At 35.3% G+C, this 20,555-nt stretch overlaps 1 protein-coding gene across 1 annotated transcript in view; it reads right to left on the reverse strand.

Moving 5' to 3' along the window:
* The window catches only part of BZRAP1 (RIMS binding protein), a 130,404-nt gene that overhangs the window by 19,337 nt on the left and 90,512 nt on the right, over window positions 1-20,555 (reverse strand). The window contains exons 12-14 of the mRNA XM_051212828.1: window positions 16,504-16,692; window positions 8,190-8,241; window positions 1,867-2,325 (exon numbers count right to left, since the gene is read on the reverse strand). Coding sequence (XP_051068746.1) covers window positions 1,867-2,325; window positions 8,190-8,241; window positions 16,504-16,692 — 700 coding nt within the window. The remainder of the gene's footprint in view (window positions 1-1,866; window positions 2,326-8,189; window positions 8,242-16,503; window positions 16,693-20,555) is intronic.

Below are 20,555 nucleotides of genomic sequence, written 5' to 3' on the forward strand. Positions count from 1 at the left end.
TAAATCATCATGGAAAACCTGGAAGAACTAGAAGGCCGTGTCGTCTTAGTATCAGACTCCTCAACATTGCGCATCCACGATCCCGCCTCACGAGATTCGAACACAAGTTCTTTCAGTCTCGCAATAAATATACGTCTTGATCCTTTAGTTCATTATAATATTAAATATAGAAGGTCTTTAGTATTGCCATAAATGTTAAGTAAAAAGGAGTTTCAAAACTCAAATAAGATAAATACGGTTTAACCTGTACGTCCTAATGTTCTGTAAATGTTCTTTGGGAAACGTAGTAAAGAAGACAGGTGCTTATAATGGGTCTAACTTTACAGATTTGTTAATCATCTCATTACCTGATGGTTCTGTAGAAACATTTCACTAAACTGGATATAATTACGGTTATATTAAGTGGACGTTAAGCTTTATATATCCCCATAGTTTTAGAGATTAAACGTTGATGAAATGCACCAATAAATTAGGTAAAACCAGTCAAATTTACTGTTAAATCAAAGCAACTTAACTTGTATATTTAAATGTAAATGTGCTTTTGCTGTATGTTACTTATGTTTATAGATATAAGTAGTATGTAACATTAGTCGGAAGTGGAATGTTTGAGAGCACAAGGTTTAGAAGATGTAAATGAAGAGAAGAAAGATGGAAACGGAAAGCAATCAAGATAACAACAGGAATGAAGGAACCGTATCTGGGTAGCATCATCGATGAACGCAAAGAATCTGTTGCAAACTTAAAGGTGAGAATTTGCAAAGCAAGGAACGCATTCATACAGTTGAAGAACATAGGGAATTCGAAATAACTGTCAACCAATATCAAAACCAGAATCTTCAATGCGAATGTCAGGACAGTTCTACTGTATGGAGCTGAAACTTAGAGGACTACTGCAATCACTATCAAAAGGGTACAAGTATTTACAAACAATTGTCTACGTAAGATACTGAATGTTCGTTGGCTGGATATTATCAGCAAAAACGTACTGTGGGAAAGAATAAACCAACTTCCAGCTGAGGAAGAAATTAGGAAAAGACTTTGGAGTTCGATAAGGGGCACACTGAGAAAATGATCAAATTGCATTGCGAGGCAAGTACTAATTTGAAATCTCTAAGGCAAAATAAAAAAAGACAGACCAAAGAACACATGGCATCGTGAATTGGAGACAGCCTATGCTTCTCTATAAGGGGTAACAGGCGTAAGTGTCAAAGTGTATAATTTGTCATTACTCATACATATTTCTGGTCACAACTGTGATCACATATCCCCACAGGCAATATATATATATCACTGTTCGCACAAAATAATTAACTTTTACCACACTCCTGAAGTGTTGTAGTAATTCAATAAAACACTGATAGTAAATTCAGTATCGTTGTTAGTAAGTAGTCATTAATGTTTATCTAATGATACCATGTTTAATTTGTTCATGATAAGTAACTGTTTAGATTGATTACCATTCTGATGAGCTTAGATAAACTGCTAAATCAATATAAGAAAGTATAAGGTGTATAAAATGTTTAAGTGCTTAAACTACATTACCAACTATTCCAGTGTCAGTAGTTGAGATCATAAGTCAATAGAAGCTAGGCCACCATAGAAAACCTGGGAACACTAGACGGCCGTTTCGCCCCATTGTGGGACTCCTCATCAGTGTCTTTTTTCACAGAGAAAACGAAGTTGAGATATTTCAGACATTTTTTATGAATGCATAACTAAACAATGGTAGATTGTGATCACATATAACATCGGATCAAATTATAAAAGTTCACTTGTTAAAAGATTGATAGGATATCTAAAATTTTCAAGGATAAATTGCTGTGTCATTGAGTTTAAATAATTAAAATGGGTAATAGTAATTCTTACTTCTTTGATTTCTGCCATATTGTTGTTCATTTTGTACAAATGATTTACTTGATCGTGAATATTGTGATCCGACTGCTTGTCTTAAACCACTTCCCTGATCGCCTGATCTACAGTTTTTCATGTTGACTTGATTAAATGAAGGTCTGTATTCATGTTGAGGTATTGGACCGGATGCTGGTGATGGTATGTTATAATGAAACGGTCTCTTCGGTCCAGATGTATATGTATCTGATGGTATTACAGGACGTGAATAGTCAGGATCATGACGTGTTACTGAGAAGTTAGAAACGCTCATCTGTGGATCATATGAACCATGTCGTCTGGTATCCATAAAACGAGATCGAATAGGTCTAGTTGGTCCACGAAAATCCTGGTAGGAATATCTTGACTGTTGTTGATAGTGATCATTTGCTTGGAATTGAGGTTCATTGTCTGATAAGCTACTATTCCGTGTTATTTCTGAGTAATAGAAAATAAATAAATAAATATTGATTTGAAAATGACTTTTTAGACAATTTCCAGCCTAATGAATCAATTATTATTCACTTTATAAGGGATCAGTAATATATAGAAAAACTGATAAAACGTTGCGTAAAATATTTTAATTTTATCTATGTAACATCTGATCATCTTCATCTTCAATAGGTTTATTCAGATTGTCTTAGACACAATGAGTTGAGCCGTTAACTGCGAATACCATCACGAGTTGGGCTTGTTCTCATTCAAATGAAAAAGGAAGAGAGGTAGTCTTATCTTGGTTACTATATAACTGAAGTCATTTCAGAGATGGGAACTTAAGGGACAACTGCAGAAATATTTCTAATAAAAATGTATAACCACATGTCTTTATCATAAGGGAACTGCATTTTTCAATGATATGTCAGTTAATGCAATCATAGTTCATTTAGTAGTCATCAAAGAAAGGAGGCTAGAAAATTATCTATATTATGATCAATGTCCATCTCTAGCTTGAGTCTTGGATAAACTCATTGAACAGTTTACTATTTCATCAACTGATTTCATATACTTCTCTTGAATTTTCACAAGGTATACCTAATCAAACGATAGCTTGGTGACATGACTAAAGACGGTACTAATAATCCATTACTGTGAATAAACTCGCTCATCTTCTCACATAATTTTATCAACTTTCAACTACCTGTCAATTCCACTAGGACTACTGCAGCTAAATTGGACTCACCAGGACCACAACATCAAAGTATGATGGTAAATGAATGAAATAGTTTATTTTCGGTCTTCAAGAGCGTCATGGGTAGTAAAAACTATTAGTATAAAAATCTATTTCAATTGGAATTCTACATAGCTAAAGATTCTGAACTCTACCGTTCAACTATGATGAGAGGTCCAAATTACGAATCATAAGTGTTTATTATCTGAAAAAAAGTATTGCTTATATGAGCGATGACTGATGACGAAAATAATTGTGTGACAGTTTCTCTTTTGAATACTATAATATTGTGTTGTGTGCTACTGATGCCCCCCTCCCCCCTTCCCCCCTTCCAGCCAAACAAGTTGGTGAAGCCTAGTAAGTCCTTCTGGAGAGAAACAGGCCACATCAAAGCACGGTACAACTACCGGGGCTAGAATAGATGTTTCTGCAATCCTTTGGAGTTTGCCCTGTGACGAGCTAATCCAAATGATACATGCACCACTTTCAAAAATTATGTCACTTTCCATTTCAAATGTAACTGTGCTGTATTTCTCTGTGGGTTACATCGAAGCACGGCACGACTACCGGGACTATAATTGGTTGTTTCTGCAAACCTTTGGAGTTTGCCCAATGACGAGCAACTCCTTATGATACATGCACCACTTTCGAGAAAATTTTTTGTCTTTTTCCATTCCAAATATAGTTGTGCTATGTTTATCTGTGGAGTTCGTAATTATTTGGTGGGTATAGGTAAGAGTGGGTGATTAGCCCGATCTCCACCACCTGGGATACCGCTCACGTTAGTTCATGGGTCATTCGTCTGATTATCCAGAAGGCACGACGCGGACGTGTGAGTCGGATTTTGCCTGATGTCAACAGATATAAGTAGTATGTATCATCAATCGAAAATGAAATGCCTGGAGAAAGAATGCTCAGGAGATAGAAGAAAAGACAATGAGAACTGAGAGTGATTGATATGCTGAAAACATCTTGTATTAGAAGAAAACAACTCTTCAGTGTCTCCTAACTTTTAATAGTTATCTAGTTAAAGTCAGTTTATGGTACAAAAATACAAATGTTTAACTCAACAATATATCAAATGTATTACTGATCTGTACCCTAATTGAATTTAATATCAAGTTATGCAATCAAATACAAACATGAAATTATATGGTATAATTCAATTTGAACAAACATTCGAGAGTATATTTCAGCTTAATTTTATAAAGGTGAATATTTAACTGATTGTAATTACTCTGTTAACATAAATTGAATTCATCCAAAATCTAGGGTTGTTTTCTTAGTCTTTAGCTATTAAAAAGAACGGAAACTTTTAAGTGATCATGAAATGAAGGTTGACCTAGAATACCCTGGTATGGTTGAATGTGGGGAGGTTTCGTTCTCCTTCTTACATAGCCTCACGTATACAATCTATATCATGGAAGTCCTACTTACTGCCTTCTCGTCGTAGGAGTATTGTTTATGAAATTCAGAGAATGAGAAGCGAATATTTGGCTCTTTGAGCGGATTGATGGACATGAAGGGTTTATCTAGTAGAGTTAAAAAACCAATTTCAAACCAATGGTACACATGGGCTCCAAGACCCTGAAGGAATAAAAGGCGTATGAATCTATTGTTGGTCACCGGTTACCACGAGACTACGTCCCTCAACGTTGATCTACTACCTTGTGGATAAGACTTCGAGGTCAAAGGTTCTGGGCGCAGCCCTTTGGGGAAACCATCTGCTTCAGATTAGGCATCTGAGTAGTATTCAAGTTGTCACACAAATCGGATGACGAAGTGTGGCGTATATATGTTTGGTGCCTCCTTAAACCAATCTCTATGTATTTAAATGATAATAATAACTAATCGATGAAGATTGAATTGTGCATGCAAAATAAGTATTCTATCTTTGTCTTTAAAGTATAATTGGCCCCAAGTACCCTGGTACTGTTGAGAGTGGGGACAGTCCTCTCTCCATCTCGAAATATATACGTAGTAGTTGCATATGACGCCTAGTTTATTATTTCCTATTCTCTTGACTTCTATTCATAAATGTTTCCCAAAAATAAAAACAATGTCTTAAGCAATTCCACATATACAGTTATACAATTTGATAATCATTTCATAAAAAAATAATGAGATCTTTTCACTGAATTTTTTGGTATTTTTAGCGTTATGAATATTTGAATAATAGTTTTTATTAATTGAATTCATGAACCAATTAAATTTAGACTACTATGGAAAACCTGGAAGCATTAGACAGCTAATTTGTCTTAGTATGGGACTCCTCAGCAGTGATCATCCACGATCATGCACGTGAGACTAAAACCCAGGACTTTCAATCTGGCAGATGAACGCTTAACCTCTAGACCACTGAGGCGACCGGCATTCAGTGGTGTTAATTTCTAAATTCAAACAATCTACGATATTGTGCCACCCCTCACCACTGTTTTCAGTGAGTAACAGCCTCTACAACAGATACGGTTGAAGTCTATTGGCCACAGATTCCCACTAGAGTTCCAGAAAATACCCCATGAAGTCATTCACTAGTGAGCACATGATTATTGTCAGAATGGGATTATGTGGATATTGCAGTAGCTTTTAATAGTTGAATTCACGAGTCAAGACCGAAGGTCCTGAGTTCGGTTCTCGTGTGCGGGAATGTAGATGCATACTGTCAAGTCCCATACTAAGACGAACCGGCCGTTCAGTGGTTCCAGGTTTTCAATGGCGGTCTCAGTCAGTCAGTAACAACGTAGAACTTCGTACGTACGTACATCAGTTCGAGTTGTCATACCACATTAGCACACACATACAATTGTCGATTCACATCCTGTAGTGGTAGAGGAAGTAAAAGTATAGGCAGTAATCTGAAAGATTAAGGCTTGAAGATGTTATTCAAGGAGTATAATGCAGTGAAATAAATTTGTAAAGAGAAAAATATAGACAAGGAGAATTTGGAAGATCAGCATCTAGGAGAACGCAAAGAGTGGATGCAGCTGTGCCATTGCAAACGATTTTCAGCCATGTCACATTCAAGGTCTCTAACCATCGGTTGCTATCATCTCGCAGATCCCAATCAGATAGTCTAGACCTACCAACATGATGACTCAATCCACTTGTTAATGACTTCATGAATTTGCGTCATGTTTTGGTGTGGCGGCCCCTAGTTTTCTTCCAACCTACTCTTATACCATTGAACATCGCACGTCGGGACAGATACAGGTACATTCAGGACGACACGTGGGTCCTGGATTCCACTGCTGGCTATTATTCATCTTTGCCTAAAAAGCTTATGGCTTAAAGATATATCAAGGTAATCCGTACGGAATGCACATATACCAATAAGAGACTGATCAATAGCAGTCTTAAATAACAATGGGAAGATCAAAACAAACAATACCAAGTGAATTTAAAACCTCACCCCATTACACAAGTACGTGGTTATCAGGACTCATTAGATATGTGGATGACGTGACGGAGTTTGGAGCTCAACAGTACTGGCTTAGAATCCCAGAGTGAATATCAACTCTGAGATACAGGTATATCCAGCTTACGAGTCCCAAATAAGACAAAATGCTCGTCCTGGATTCCACTGTTAGCAACATCAGATCTTTGTTAATCATTTATATTTTTATTCCTTTAAGAAGCATGCAATATACGACTATTTTATGATATTTTCTTTACTTTAGTTTTTATCAAATACGTTATTTGAAACTGTGAATAATGGGTTAATCTTTTATAATTACAAGATAATAGTCGATGAAATAAAACCATACTACTTAATTACATATCAAAACTCTATTGGTTACATTCTAAATAGAACCTGATACACATGTATATTAGTTCATGTTTTCACATAATATCAGTACAGTGAGATAAAGTTATTAAGATATATGTCACAGTAATAGAAGTAGTAGTAACAGTGTTAGTGGTAGTAAGAAACACTGTGTAGAATATATGATTCAAAAAGGAAGAATGAATTTAAAGAATACAAAGTATGGGATAATTTTATAACTCGTAATGTAAGGCGGTGAAAGAGTGATCAAGATCACTAGGCGAACGTCAGTTAATCAACCGGATCTGTTGTGGACAGTAACTCAATGAAGAAGATGATAGACGGTGATGAAATTTCTTGGATTGGTTGAAGTTAACTAATAACACCGTTGGATGCTTGTTCAGTGGTCTAGAGGTTAAGCACTCGAACGAATGATCGAAGATCCTGAGTATGAATCCCTAGAGTGGTGTCATGAATGCACACTGCCGAGGAGTTCCATACTAGGACAAAACGACTGTTCAGTGTTCTAGGATTTTCAATGGCAATCTAGTTTTAATTTATTCATGAATTTAACTGTTAAATCCTTTATGAGCATATCTTCTATGAGTTTAATCATTAAATAATTAGTAATTAGTATTATCCAATGTTTTGTTCAGCAAACTTGTCAGAATTGTTATCAGGGTAATAAAGAGGATCAAAATTACCAAAGACAATATGTTGAATTCTGATAATGAGATGAAGTGAACATGTTGAGTGCGTGTCGAATATGAATATATGGACACGAGATTTCAGAATATCTCACTGAAGTCTGAGAACCATACAGTAAATACTCAATTTATATCAATCCATTGTCTCAGATTTCGTTGTTCTTACATTTTCATACTAATTGCCTTCGGTTTCTGTTCTTTCCTTATCGATCTTCTACTGAAATACATTCTACCGTTACATACTACTTATGTGGATATAAGTAGCTCACACCGCACTCATATAATTCAGTAGTAATATCTTAGAATGTGCAACAATCTAATGCAAGAAAAATATCTCCAAAATTAAAAAAAACACTTTGACGATTTAGTGGTGTTAAAACGCGTCGAGTCTAGATCATGATTATGGTGTTAATTGTTAATGATTAATAGTCTTTTTTAAGTTATTTACATAGTTGAATTCATCAGTCAATTAAAGTTAGACCATCATGGAAAACTTTTCAAGCAGTAAATGGTTGTTTCGTCTTAGTAAGAGACTCCTCAGTAATGCGCATTCTTGATCCCGCCATGCGAGGTTTGAATCCCATCATATTCATATACCTGAACTTGATATAATATAAGCATTACAAACATACATAATTGACAACATGAAATATTATATACTTACGTATTTCCGGTAATGAGAGATTTTCATGAGGATTAACATGGTCAGAATAATGCTGTTTGTTTGAAAAAAGAAATATGGATAAAGAAATCAGATAAATCATGCATAAACTGGGTAATAGAATGTTGTAAATTCATTAGACACATCTAACAGACATGCATGTGATATTATTAACATGAACAAAAATGTCATGCGCACAAGTACAACAACAGTAAAATGTAAAAAGCGCTGAAGATGGATAGGACACATATTGAGGAAAGCACCCTACTATGTCACAACACAAGCCGTTAAATATGGAATCCTTAAGGCTAAAGGAATAGAGGAAGACCAAACAACACATAACCCGGAGAAATGGAGACAAATATGAAAAGAATGAACAAAAATTGAATAGAACTAGAAAGGAAGGCCCAGGATAAAGTGAGTTGGAGAATGCTGATTGATGGCTTATGCTCCATTGGGAGTAAAAGGCGTAAATAACTAAATAATTGTAATTAAGATCATCAACTGATCAACATTAGAACATTATTGAAAACCTGGAAGCACTGGACAATCATTTTGAGTTGTTATAAACTTATATATTGTTACTTAAAATAAAAGTATCACATAGTAACAAATGAAAACCATTGTGAAAAAAAATATAGACGCAATTCAATTATGTTTCTCTAATTAACCATGGAATAATTTTAATAGTTGAAATCATGAATCATTTGAAGCTAGACCATCATGGAAAACCTGAAAGTATTGAATGGTCGTTTCGTCTTATTGTGTGGCTTCTCAACAATGCACATCCACGATCCTGCCTCGCAAGATTCGAAACTAGATAGTCCGCGTCGGATAGAGACAAGTATCTACCTCAGATAATGGAAGATGGTCACGCAATTTTATGGATTGGTTGAGGTTAGACATTAACACACTAACCAGCTCAATGGTCTAGAATGAGAATGAAGGCTCTGGGTTCGGATCCTGCGAGTAGGTTCATGGCTACTCACTGATAAACTGTCCCACAATAGGATAAAATGACCATCCAATTGAATCATGAAATCAACTATTAAAATTACTACAATGTTCAGAAAAAATCCCTTCTGATACTGCATTTAAACCAACAACAACAACAACAACAACGACAGCGACAACAACAATCAATACTGATTAGTGTAATTTACAACAGAAAACCTCAAGACAACAATTAGTTTCTAAGTGATTCCTTCTATTTTTTTTATTACCCTATCTCTAATTGACCATTGTTGATGTTCAGTTCCTAATGGTAATGGACGATGATATTTAGATCTTTTATGAATCGGTCTGTTTGATAGATTATAATCGATTTCTTTATTTCTAGGTGAATATATAAATCTATTGAATTTATGTAATTGTTTAGGACTTGTACTATGACTTCTTGTATTTATAAAATACGTTTTAGGGTATACAATTTTATTCATATAATTTTGTTGATTCGCTTTTATTCTATTTAAATATCTTTCATCATCATCATCATGATTATTAGATGATGAAGATATTATTGGATATTGATTATTGATATATTGATTAAATAAACGTTTTGATTGATGCTTTGGTGATATTCTTCCATGATAAGTATAACTTTTAAATGATTTTGGATCATTATATAAATGTTGAGTTTTATAAAGAGGATACATTTTATCATTATTATGATAAAAATAATGTATATGTTTATTCGATTGAATTCTATCCCTTTTATTAAATTGTCCTAATGGATTATAATATTCATATGGATAAGATTTATTTAGATGATTTCTTAATACACCACGTGGTTTCCATTGACGATTTGGATAATCTGCTGTTAAATTATATGATGAAGATGTACGAAACCATTGATGATTATTATGATTGGATATTATTGATGTATCACTTGATATAGAACTATTGAATGATCCTTCATGATCACTATTATAATAATGATAATAATGATCTTTTATATTATTTAAGTCATAATCATCTGATATAGATCTAGTTTGATCAAATTTTGATTTTGTTTCTTGTAAATGATATGGATTATAAAATTTTGAATATTGATTATATTGATTTATTGATGATTTTTGTATAGATGATATATTTTGATTAGAATGATTTATTTTAGTTAATGGATTATGATCAGTTAATGAATGTGGATCATTATTATTATTATTATCGTGATCATTATTATCGTCTTTTAATTCTTGTTTTTCTAACTTACGACGAAGTAATAATGCCTAAATCAAAACAAAAAAATTTCCAATAATAAATCAATATTAAAAAATTGATATTGATTAGACGGATTCGTTTGATTCCAGTAGTTGAAGGTAAAATTGACTTCAAATCATATATGTATATGTATATACTAAGTTTATTTTGTTTGAAACAGTAAGTACAATGAATGGGATGCGCGAATTGATTAGTGGTGTATTGATGAAGACTTCAACATCTGGAAGGGGGGGAGGAAAGCATGGGATACAGTGGACAGCTAAGTTGCAGCTATACGATTTAGACATTATAAATGATCTAGCTCTTTTATGACATACGCAACAATAAATGCAGGAGAAAACGACCAATGTAGCAGAAACCTCAGAAGTAGTAAGTCCCAATATACACAATGGAAAAAGCAAGATTCTCCGATGCAACACAGCATGCACCAATCCAATCACAATTGACGGCGAAGATTTGGAGGATGTAAAAACCTTTATATATTTGGGCAGCATCATTGATGAACACGATGGATCTGATGCAGATTTGAAAAGCAAGAGTAGCATATTTACAATTGAAGAACATCTGGAACTCAAAACAACTGTTTGTCAACCAACACCAGGGTCAGAATTTTCAATACAAATGTCAAGACAATTCTACTGTATGTGGTGGAAACATGGAGAATTACAAAAGCCATCATCCACAAGATACAGATAATTATTAACAGCTGTCTACGCAAAATACTTCGGATCCGTTAGTCAGACACTATCAGCGACAACCTACCGTGTGAGAGAAAAAACAAGATTCCAGAGGAGGAAGCTATCAGGAAAATGCGTTGGAAGTGGATAGGACACACATTGATGAAAGCACCGGACTACATCACAAGGAAAGCCCTCACCTGGAATCCTGAAGGTCAAAGGACAAGAGGAAGACCAAAGAACACGTTACTCTGAGAAATGGAGACGGATATGAAAAGAATGGACAAAAATTGGATAGAACTGGAAAGGAAGGCTTAGGACAGAGTTGATTGATGGCCTATGCTCTATTGGGAGTAACAGGCCTAAGGAAGAAAAGATACATGTGGTGTGTTTTACTTATGTCGACAGATATAAGTAGTGTGTAACACCAGTCAGAAGTGGAACGTCTGGGAGTAGAAGGTTGAGAAGATCGAATTAAAGGGAATAGGAATTTAAATAGGAAGTAATTGTAACAACAACAAGATTGAAGGAATGATGGAGTTTCTAAGAGACAACAACTGATGGAAGATATGCAAATAACCTAGATAATATATGTTTATTTTATTTTATGAAAGTATTCTATACTTCTGCATTAAACAATAGATAACTTGTGGACTTGTACCTTATTAATATATTACGTAATGATACCACCAATTACAGAACAGTGACTTATCGAATAGACCAACGGTGTATAAACCCGTACGAGCAGTTAAGAGTCCTTGTCGGTCCTTCTTCCTTTTCAGCTCTGCCTATTGTGTCCACAACATCAACCTCAACCTTCGCGATATGAATCATGTATTTCAAACATACTCGGTTTATATACAAACCAAACAGACCACATCGTACCATAAAATGGAAAATAACATTCGTACAAGATTTAGACAAAAGTGGTTGTGAATGTGGGAGACTGTCACTAATTAACTGCGTATAACTTAAGAATAGTAAGTCGTATAATAATAATCTGTGGGTCAAAATGAAGCTTACAATAAGAGGAACACGAATATGAATAGTTTATTGACTTAACAATTATACAGTAATACAATAATGTAATATTAATCCATAAATGGATCCCAACAGTTACCATTCATTATTCTCGTCGGGACATATTATATAGTTTTGATTGATATCATGAACCGACTGATATTAGAACACCATTGGGAGCCTAGAGGCACTAGATTTCGCCTCGCGGGATTCAAATCCAGGATCTTCGGTCTCGCAAGCGAACGCTTAACCTCTAGACCACTGAGTTGGCCAGCATCCAACAGTGTTAATGCCTAACTTCAAACAATCCACGAAATTACACGATCATTGTATTTAGGTAGATACCTGTCTCTACCCGACACGTATTAGCTCTAAAAGAATTATTGATAGTAAGGTGATCAAATATGTATTTTCGTTTTTTTGTTTTTGTTAATTATATGTTTATACGTAAATAGGCCCTGGGTTCGAATCCCGAGAGAGGAATCGTGGTTGCACACTGCTGAGGAGTCCCACAATAGGACGAAACGGTTGTCCAGTGCTCCCAGGTTTCCAACTGTGGTGTAACATCAATCGGTTCATGATCTCAATCAAAAACCTAATAATCTCCATAACCCCTATACTAGTAATATTCTTTTTAATGGTAGTTTGGTTTTAAATAGAGTGAAGGAATTCATTTGATGTTGCTTAATTGTATCTTCTTTGCTTATAAAGCTTGTGAATTAAGGCAATATAGAGGAGATACGCACTGTATGCACATATCCCAACAAGAGACTGGTCAATAGCAGTCTTAAATAACAATGGGAAGATCCAAACAAACAATACCAAGTTAATTTAAACCTTCACCCCATTACACAAGTACGTGGCTATCAGGACTCAGTAGCTAAGTGGATAAGACAATGGCATTTGAAGTGAAAAACACTGGGTTCGACTCCCAGAGTGAACATCAACTCTGAGATACAGGTACATCAGCTGACCAGTCCCGAACAAAATGAAACGCGCTTCTTGGATTCCACTGCTAGGCACTATTCATGTTTGCTTATAAAGTGAAGAAATGATCTTTTCAATTGACTTCATATAATAGTAATATAAGTTGAAAATTTGATTATAAAATCAATACAGGTTAAGATGTACCGCCCTATATCTGACTCCAATGAAAATATATAATGATTATTATCAAAATATACATCTTGGCTGCTCTTGTATATAAACATCGACTTAAGTTGCGTTCGGCGGCTTATGTTCCATTAGGAGTAACAGGCGTAAGTAAAGTAAGTTGCGTTAGTGAATAATAAAACTAAATAAGTCAAATATGAGAATGAATTTTTAAATACGTATATTCTATACAATCCTTGATTCAGAGAGACAATCAAAGAAATGGTGCGAAACAATACAGTACAGAATGCAATTGAGCCAACTTCACTTGATAAAGCGTAAATCAATATTTATATTTTTAGACAAAAATCAACTGCAGATAGGTAATAAATATGGTATCCAATTAACATATGCGATCATATAAAAAACACTCACGGTTAATAATCGAATAAGTAATAAGGTCAAAATGTGACTTGAGAAGGATGAATGGATAGATTTGTTCAAAATTTAGAATAACCCTATGTGTGAGTGATATAGTATCAGTCATTACAATATATATATTGTAAACATTAACAATGTTCTAGACCGAAGGCCATGGGCTAGAATCCCGCCAGCAGGATCGTGGATGCGCACTGCTGAAGAGTCCCACAATAGGACAAAACGACAATCCAGTGCTTCCAGGTTTTCAGTGGTGGTCTCACATCAATCGGTTCATGATCTCAATCAAAAAACTTAATAGTCTCCACAATCAAATGCTGACAAAACAGATCATACAAGAAGTTATACCAATATCATAAGTATGATAATCCCAAATGTTTACTTTTAAAAGTTAAATTATTTCTGAAGGTGTTGTTTTTTGTACGTGTGACATCTTTGACTTTTACACATTGGATTAATCTTATACAATCGAATAGTTATGTATAATTGGCAAGTACTGTTTTAGCTGAATCAAAAGGTTATAGTGGATTGTGAATGCTTGAAAAAATTTGATAAGGCAACAGCTTCTATTTTATAATGACAATCATGATTTATAAAACACTTTTTTAATTGCTGATGGGACTAGTTTTTTTTACAATCGATTGATTATCAATGTTATGCATGTCAGGTCCTTCTTAGTGCAGATCGAATGCTATTGACCAAGTTGGAATGTGGTTACCAGTCTAGGTGAATCGACATTGTGTGCATTATGTTGAGATAAAATGGTGATTGGAGGTGGCCAACAGGAAACCCTGGACTTAGGTTCTGGGCTACTTAGCACTTGTCAGCAAGGTGTACATGTAATCTTGAAGGAATTGATGCCCTCTGACGGATTCAATCCCATTGACAATAGGATTTGATCTGCACTAAGAAGGATCTGACATACATGATCAATCAATTGTAAATAAATCTCAGTCCTACAGGAGGTCAGTCGCGGTTCGGATACCTCAGTGGTAACTTCTCTGACTGTTAAACTGGATGATACGGGGTCGAATCCGTCAGGGAGCATCAGTTCCCTGAAGATTACAGGTACACCATACTGACGAGTGTCAAGTAGCAAGAAACTTGAGTCTAGGGATTCCTGTCGACTACCTCCAACCACCATCTAATCTCAACATATATTGCACGCAGTATCGAGTCACCTAGACTGGTGGCCACATTGCAACATGGTCAATAGGATTCAATCCGCACTAAATAAGGACTTGACAAATATGACATTGATCACCATCCAGTGATCTAGTCACATAAATTAGCAGATAATAATAATAATAATAATAATAATAATAATAATAATAATAATAATAATAATAATCAAAAACTGGTGGTTACATAATCACATATTAACTTACATGGACTTATTGTATGTGAGCCAATTAACGGATAACAAATGAAATTACTTAACAGATAAAACAATTTAATTGTTATCATAATTATTATTATGTCAAAGAATGATTACTTTCTTTCGGTAACTAGTAACTTCTGTATATAAAATCATAAACACTGTTAAACGTAACTTCAACTATAAGCTGATTTGAACTTTTAACGTGAAGTTTATATTGATTGCATTTCTTGGTTATGCAAACAGTCATATAAATTTATCTCAGTATAGGGGTTGTGGAGATTTTTAAATTTTTGATTGAGATCATGAACTGATTGACGTTAGACCACTGTTGGAAACCTGGAAGCACTGGATAGTCGTTTTTTTCCTATTGTGGGACTCCTCAGAAGTGTGCATCCACGACCACGCTCGCGAAATTCGAATCCAAGGCCTCCAGTCTCGATTCATTTCAAGTTCATGAATTAAAGTATTCTAAATAGTTAACTGTATTTGTATTTATATGAACTATGAGGGATATATGATCAACATTTTGATATGATTGATAAAAATATTGTAGATTGTTCATGGACTTATGGAATTAAGTTCAGTATTATTAGATTTACATATTCACTTTAGGGAGTTGTTCAATTAAGCTGATAATATAAGTAAAGTCAGTGACATTTTGATAAATGCATAATTTATCTTTATGCATGTAAGAAGTAGGTTAAAAAGAGTCATGTTGTTGAATTTAAGAGTCCGCGTGACTATCGTAACCAATGGTTGGAGACTATGGGTAACATGGCTCAGAATCGATCACAATGGTGTAGGTGTATACACTCTTTGTCTTCCCTTAAACCATAAGATCAAAATCGCTTCATATCTTTCTTTCTACGAACTAATTCTTTGTTCCTGTACTACACAATCTTTGTTTTATATATTACGATCACTGAATTAACTACTTCTATGAATCCGGTGTTCATCTTGTTGTGTTAATGAGGTGTGGCAACGTGGACCGATGCATATATGTGCCTGGTCCTACGTTGTAGCTGACTGACTGACTGAAATATGCAATTCAATGTCAACTAGATATGAAGTAATGAAGATCATTATTTTCCTCATGTAACGTCCTAATGAGAAATATGTGAAGGAACATTTAACTAGTCCTTTGGTCATTGCGTTTATCTTCAAGTAAAATGAATTGACTTCAAATCTTTTCACGAACTACAATACTGGAATGCATGTGTATGCATCTGACGAGTCTCACTTGGGATGTAACTGCTAGTCATAATCTTTCAATTCTGGCCTGATAATAACAGTTAAAACTAGTTTCTTTGATGAACCAACCAAAAAGACACGTTTGAATTGTTCATGAATAAACTAATCACTTAGATTCAGCACTATTATATATTTCCTGTTTTAATACTCCTCCTCCGTACTACCAGATAATTCAAACAGCGTTGAAAAAGAAGGAAGTCTACTTTTTTAAAAAAAAGTTTATATGTTGAAGACTTACTTCAGCTGAACCTAAAGCATCAGCTGTTGGACTAGGTTTACGTACAACATTTTCAGCTGATACAACTAATAATCCATGATCTTCATCTGAATTGATATTTTCCACGTTTTGATTATTTGCACGTGTAGTTGTCTCTTGTAAACCATCAAGTGATAAAGATACACCAGCTAGTTTAGCTGTATTTTCATTCTATGATATAAATATTATAGAAATAATGAATGAGTTAATTAATTTATTAAAGAAATATGAAGGAAGAATACAAAAATCTTAGTTCTTATTGTTATAACTTGTCAGTTGAATGCTGCTTGTTATATCTGGTCATCGCTGATTGTTATGTCGGAAACTCTTATCACTTATACTCGAAACGAGGGACCTCTGCAATTCCCACGACGCGAAAGTAAGAACACAAAGACTGGTATAAGTGAAGATGTATTGACCCCCAAAACACGACGACGACGACCTTAGTCGAAAATCCACTCATTTATATATTGATTGTACACCCATTTTGATTAATAATTAGAATGAAATCACATGTATGAAAAATCACATAGTGAGCATAGTTCATGTCCATTGAATACAAGAATATCGTTCTGGGTTCGAATCTCGCGTGGGGGGGCGGGATCGTGGATGCTTACTGCTGAGGAGTCCCATACTAGGACGAAACGGCCGTCCAAAGCTTCCAGGTCTTCCATGGTAGTATAGCTTTAATTGACTAATGGTTTCAACTATTGAAATATCGTATATTATACAGAATGAAATATCATACGGGGAAAGAAAAACGAATACTACACTGAATGGTCACCACATTGAATCAGAATGGAAGTAATGTCGAACCAAAACTCATAATTAGTAAATCAATCTAAAATTGCTTCTTCTTTCCATCATATCGCTTATCATAGAATGACATCAATAGAAGAACTATCCAAAATTAGCAATACTGAATAACTGTTGAGATCTTCAACAATCCACTATTACTACTTCTAAATAGGACTGATTTTGAGCAAGATTTCGAATCCAATAGTTTACATAGTTTGAATTTCAGATACTTAGCGACATTGCAGAGTTAATGTCTAACATAATCTGCTATCAATTTAAACCACCAGGTTGTCGAACTCCAGTAGATACAGATTTAGAATGCCTATCTAATGATAGTTAGCTATAAGACGAGGATCTATGGTATCATAAATTAAACCTGATGAAAATTGATCCTGTTAAGTTAAGAAAAATACCATAAACTATGTTGATTTATTTAAAACTCTTTGATATTTTTTTAATAATACAATTACAAACGCTTATCGTCATTCAAAATGAATGTTTCCATGGCAAATATAAATAATTTTATTAGTTGAATTCATGAATCGATCCAAGCTAGACCACTATTGAAAACCTGAAATCACTAGACAGCCATTCCGTCCTAGTACGGAACTCCTTAACAGTGAATATTCATGATCCCGCCCCATAAGGATTCGAACCGAGGACCTTTGATTTCGCATGTGAACGTTTTACCTCTAGACCCCTGAGTCATTATCCAACGGTATTAATGTCTAGATTCAATCGATTCATGATCTTGCGTAACTCTTCATCCATTGTCTGAGATAAATAACTGTCTTCACTGAATATGGATTGACTCTTATAGTTGTATGAAATGAACGTCTTGTTTCACAATTGATTGATCACTGGGTGGTGATTAATGTCATGTGGGTCAAGTTCTTCTTAGTACAGATCGAACGCTATCAACTGTGATAACATCTCAGTCCTATAGGAGGTAAGTCGCGGTTCGGATAGCTCAGTGTTAATGTCTCTAACTATGAAGCTGGATGATACGGAGTCGAATCCATCAGGGAGCACTAGTTCCCTCAAGATTATAGGTACACCTTGCTGACGAGTGCCAAGTTGCATGAAACTCGGGTTCAGGGACGTCTAATGTTTCCAGATTTTCAATGATGGTCAAGTTTAGATCGTGTCATGAATTTAACTATTAAAATTAATCATAAGTTGTTTATGTAATATTTATGTCATTTATATATATACACTTATATTTAATATAATTGTAAACAAAATGAAACAAATTATACACGCAATGAAAGAGTTTTGAATAATCAAGGAAAAACCACAAAAAACCCTGTTTACAATGAAAGATCTGGATGGAAAACAAACAACCAAACATAATATCAATGAATAAGAAGAATATATTGAATAAATGTGAAACAAGAGAAGAACAATAAAGACAAGAAAGGCGAAAAAGAGCGAAAAAACAAATTAAGATGAACTCACAAAATAAAAAAAACAACGGTCGATTCATTTCGTAGTGATAGTTCTATTCAGAACTCCGGTCACGAAGAGGAAAATGCTCCACACACACAGGGAGTTGCTCTAATGCTGTCCAAAGTAGCACGAAATGCACTTGTAGGATGGGAATCCCACGGATCCAGAATCATCAAAGCATCATTCAAAACAAAGAAGGAGGGGATCTTAATGAATATTATCCAATGTTATGCACCCACCAATGATAGCAACGACGACATTAAAGATCAATTCTACGAGCGGCTGCAGTCAATCATAGAGAAATGCTCAAGAAAGGACCTCACCATTCTGATGGGAGATCTAAATGCCAAGGTCGGAATAGACAACACTGGATATGAAGATATTATGGGACGACATGGACTGGGAGAGAGGAACGAAAATGGAGAAAGATTTGCAAATTTGTGTGCATTCAACAAATTAGTCATAGGAGGCACAATATTTCCACACAAACGTATACACAAGGCTACATGGATCTCACCGGACCACACTACAGAGAACCAGATAGACCATATTTGCATCAAAAAAATTCCGAAGGACAATGGAAGATGTGAGAACCAGGAGAGGAGCTGACGTAGCTTCAGATCACCACCTAGTTGTAGCCAATTTAAAACTGAAGCTAAAAAAGAACTGGACAAGTGGACAAACAGCACTACAAAGGTTCAATACAGCCTTCCTTCGAGATACTGACAAACTCAATGAATTCAAGATAGTTCTCAACAACAGATTCCAAGCCTTTCAAGATCTACTGAAGGAAGAAGAAACTACCATGGAGGACAACTGGAAAGGCATCAAAGAAACATTGACTTCAACGTGTCAAGAGGTTCTGGGCCTAAAGAAACACCATCATAAGGAATGGATCTCTATAGAAACACTGGACAAGATCAAAGAAAGGAAGAACAAGAAGACAGCAATTAACAACAGCCGAACACGAGCAGAGAAAGTCCAAGCACAAGCTGAATACATAGAAGCAAACAAGCAAGTGAAGAGGAGCATTAGAGCCGACAGGAAGAAATACGTGGAAGAATTAGCAACGACGGCAGAAAAAGCTGCTAGAGAAGGAAATATGAAACAGCTCTACGATACAACGAAGAAACTATCAGGGAAATACAGTAAACCAGAGAGGCCGGTCAAAGACAAAGAAGGCAAGCCAATCACTGAAATTCAACAACAGCGAAACAGATGGGTAGAATACTTCGAGGAACTCCTGAATAGGCCGGCTCCAATGAATCCACCGAACATCGAAGCAGCACACACAGATCTTCCTATAGATGTCAACCCACCAACGATGGAAGAAATTAGAATGGCCGTCAGACAAATCAAGAACGGGAAAGCAGCAGGACCCGACAACATACCAGCTGAAGCACTGAAATCAGACGTCGAAGTAACCACAAGCATGCTTTACCCTCTATTCAAAAAGATTTGGGAGGAGGAACAAGTGCCAATGGACTGGAAAGAAGGACACCTCATCAAGATTCCAAAGAAAGGAGATCTGAGCAAATGTGAAAACTACAGAGGCATTACACTACTGTCAATACCAGGGAAAGTCTTCAACAGGGTGTTGCTGAACCGGATGAAGGATGCAGTAGATGCCCAACTTCGAGATCAACAAGCTGGATTCCGAAAGGATCGGTCGTGCACAGACCAAATTGCAACACTACGGATCATCGTCGAACAATCAGTTGAGTGGAACTCGTCACTATACATCAACTTCATTGATTATGAAAAGGCATTCGACAGTGTAGATAGGA

Source organism: Schistosoma haematobium, chromosome 3 (assembly GCF_000699445.3).
Source record: "Schistosoma haematobium chromosome 3, whole genome shotgun sequence".
In the NCBI taxonomy this organism is placed as follows: Eukaryota; Metazoa; Platyhelminthes; class Trematoda; order Strigeidida; family Schistosomatidae; genus Schistosoma; species Schistosoma haematobium.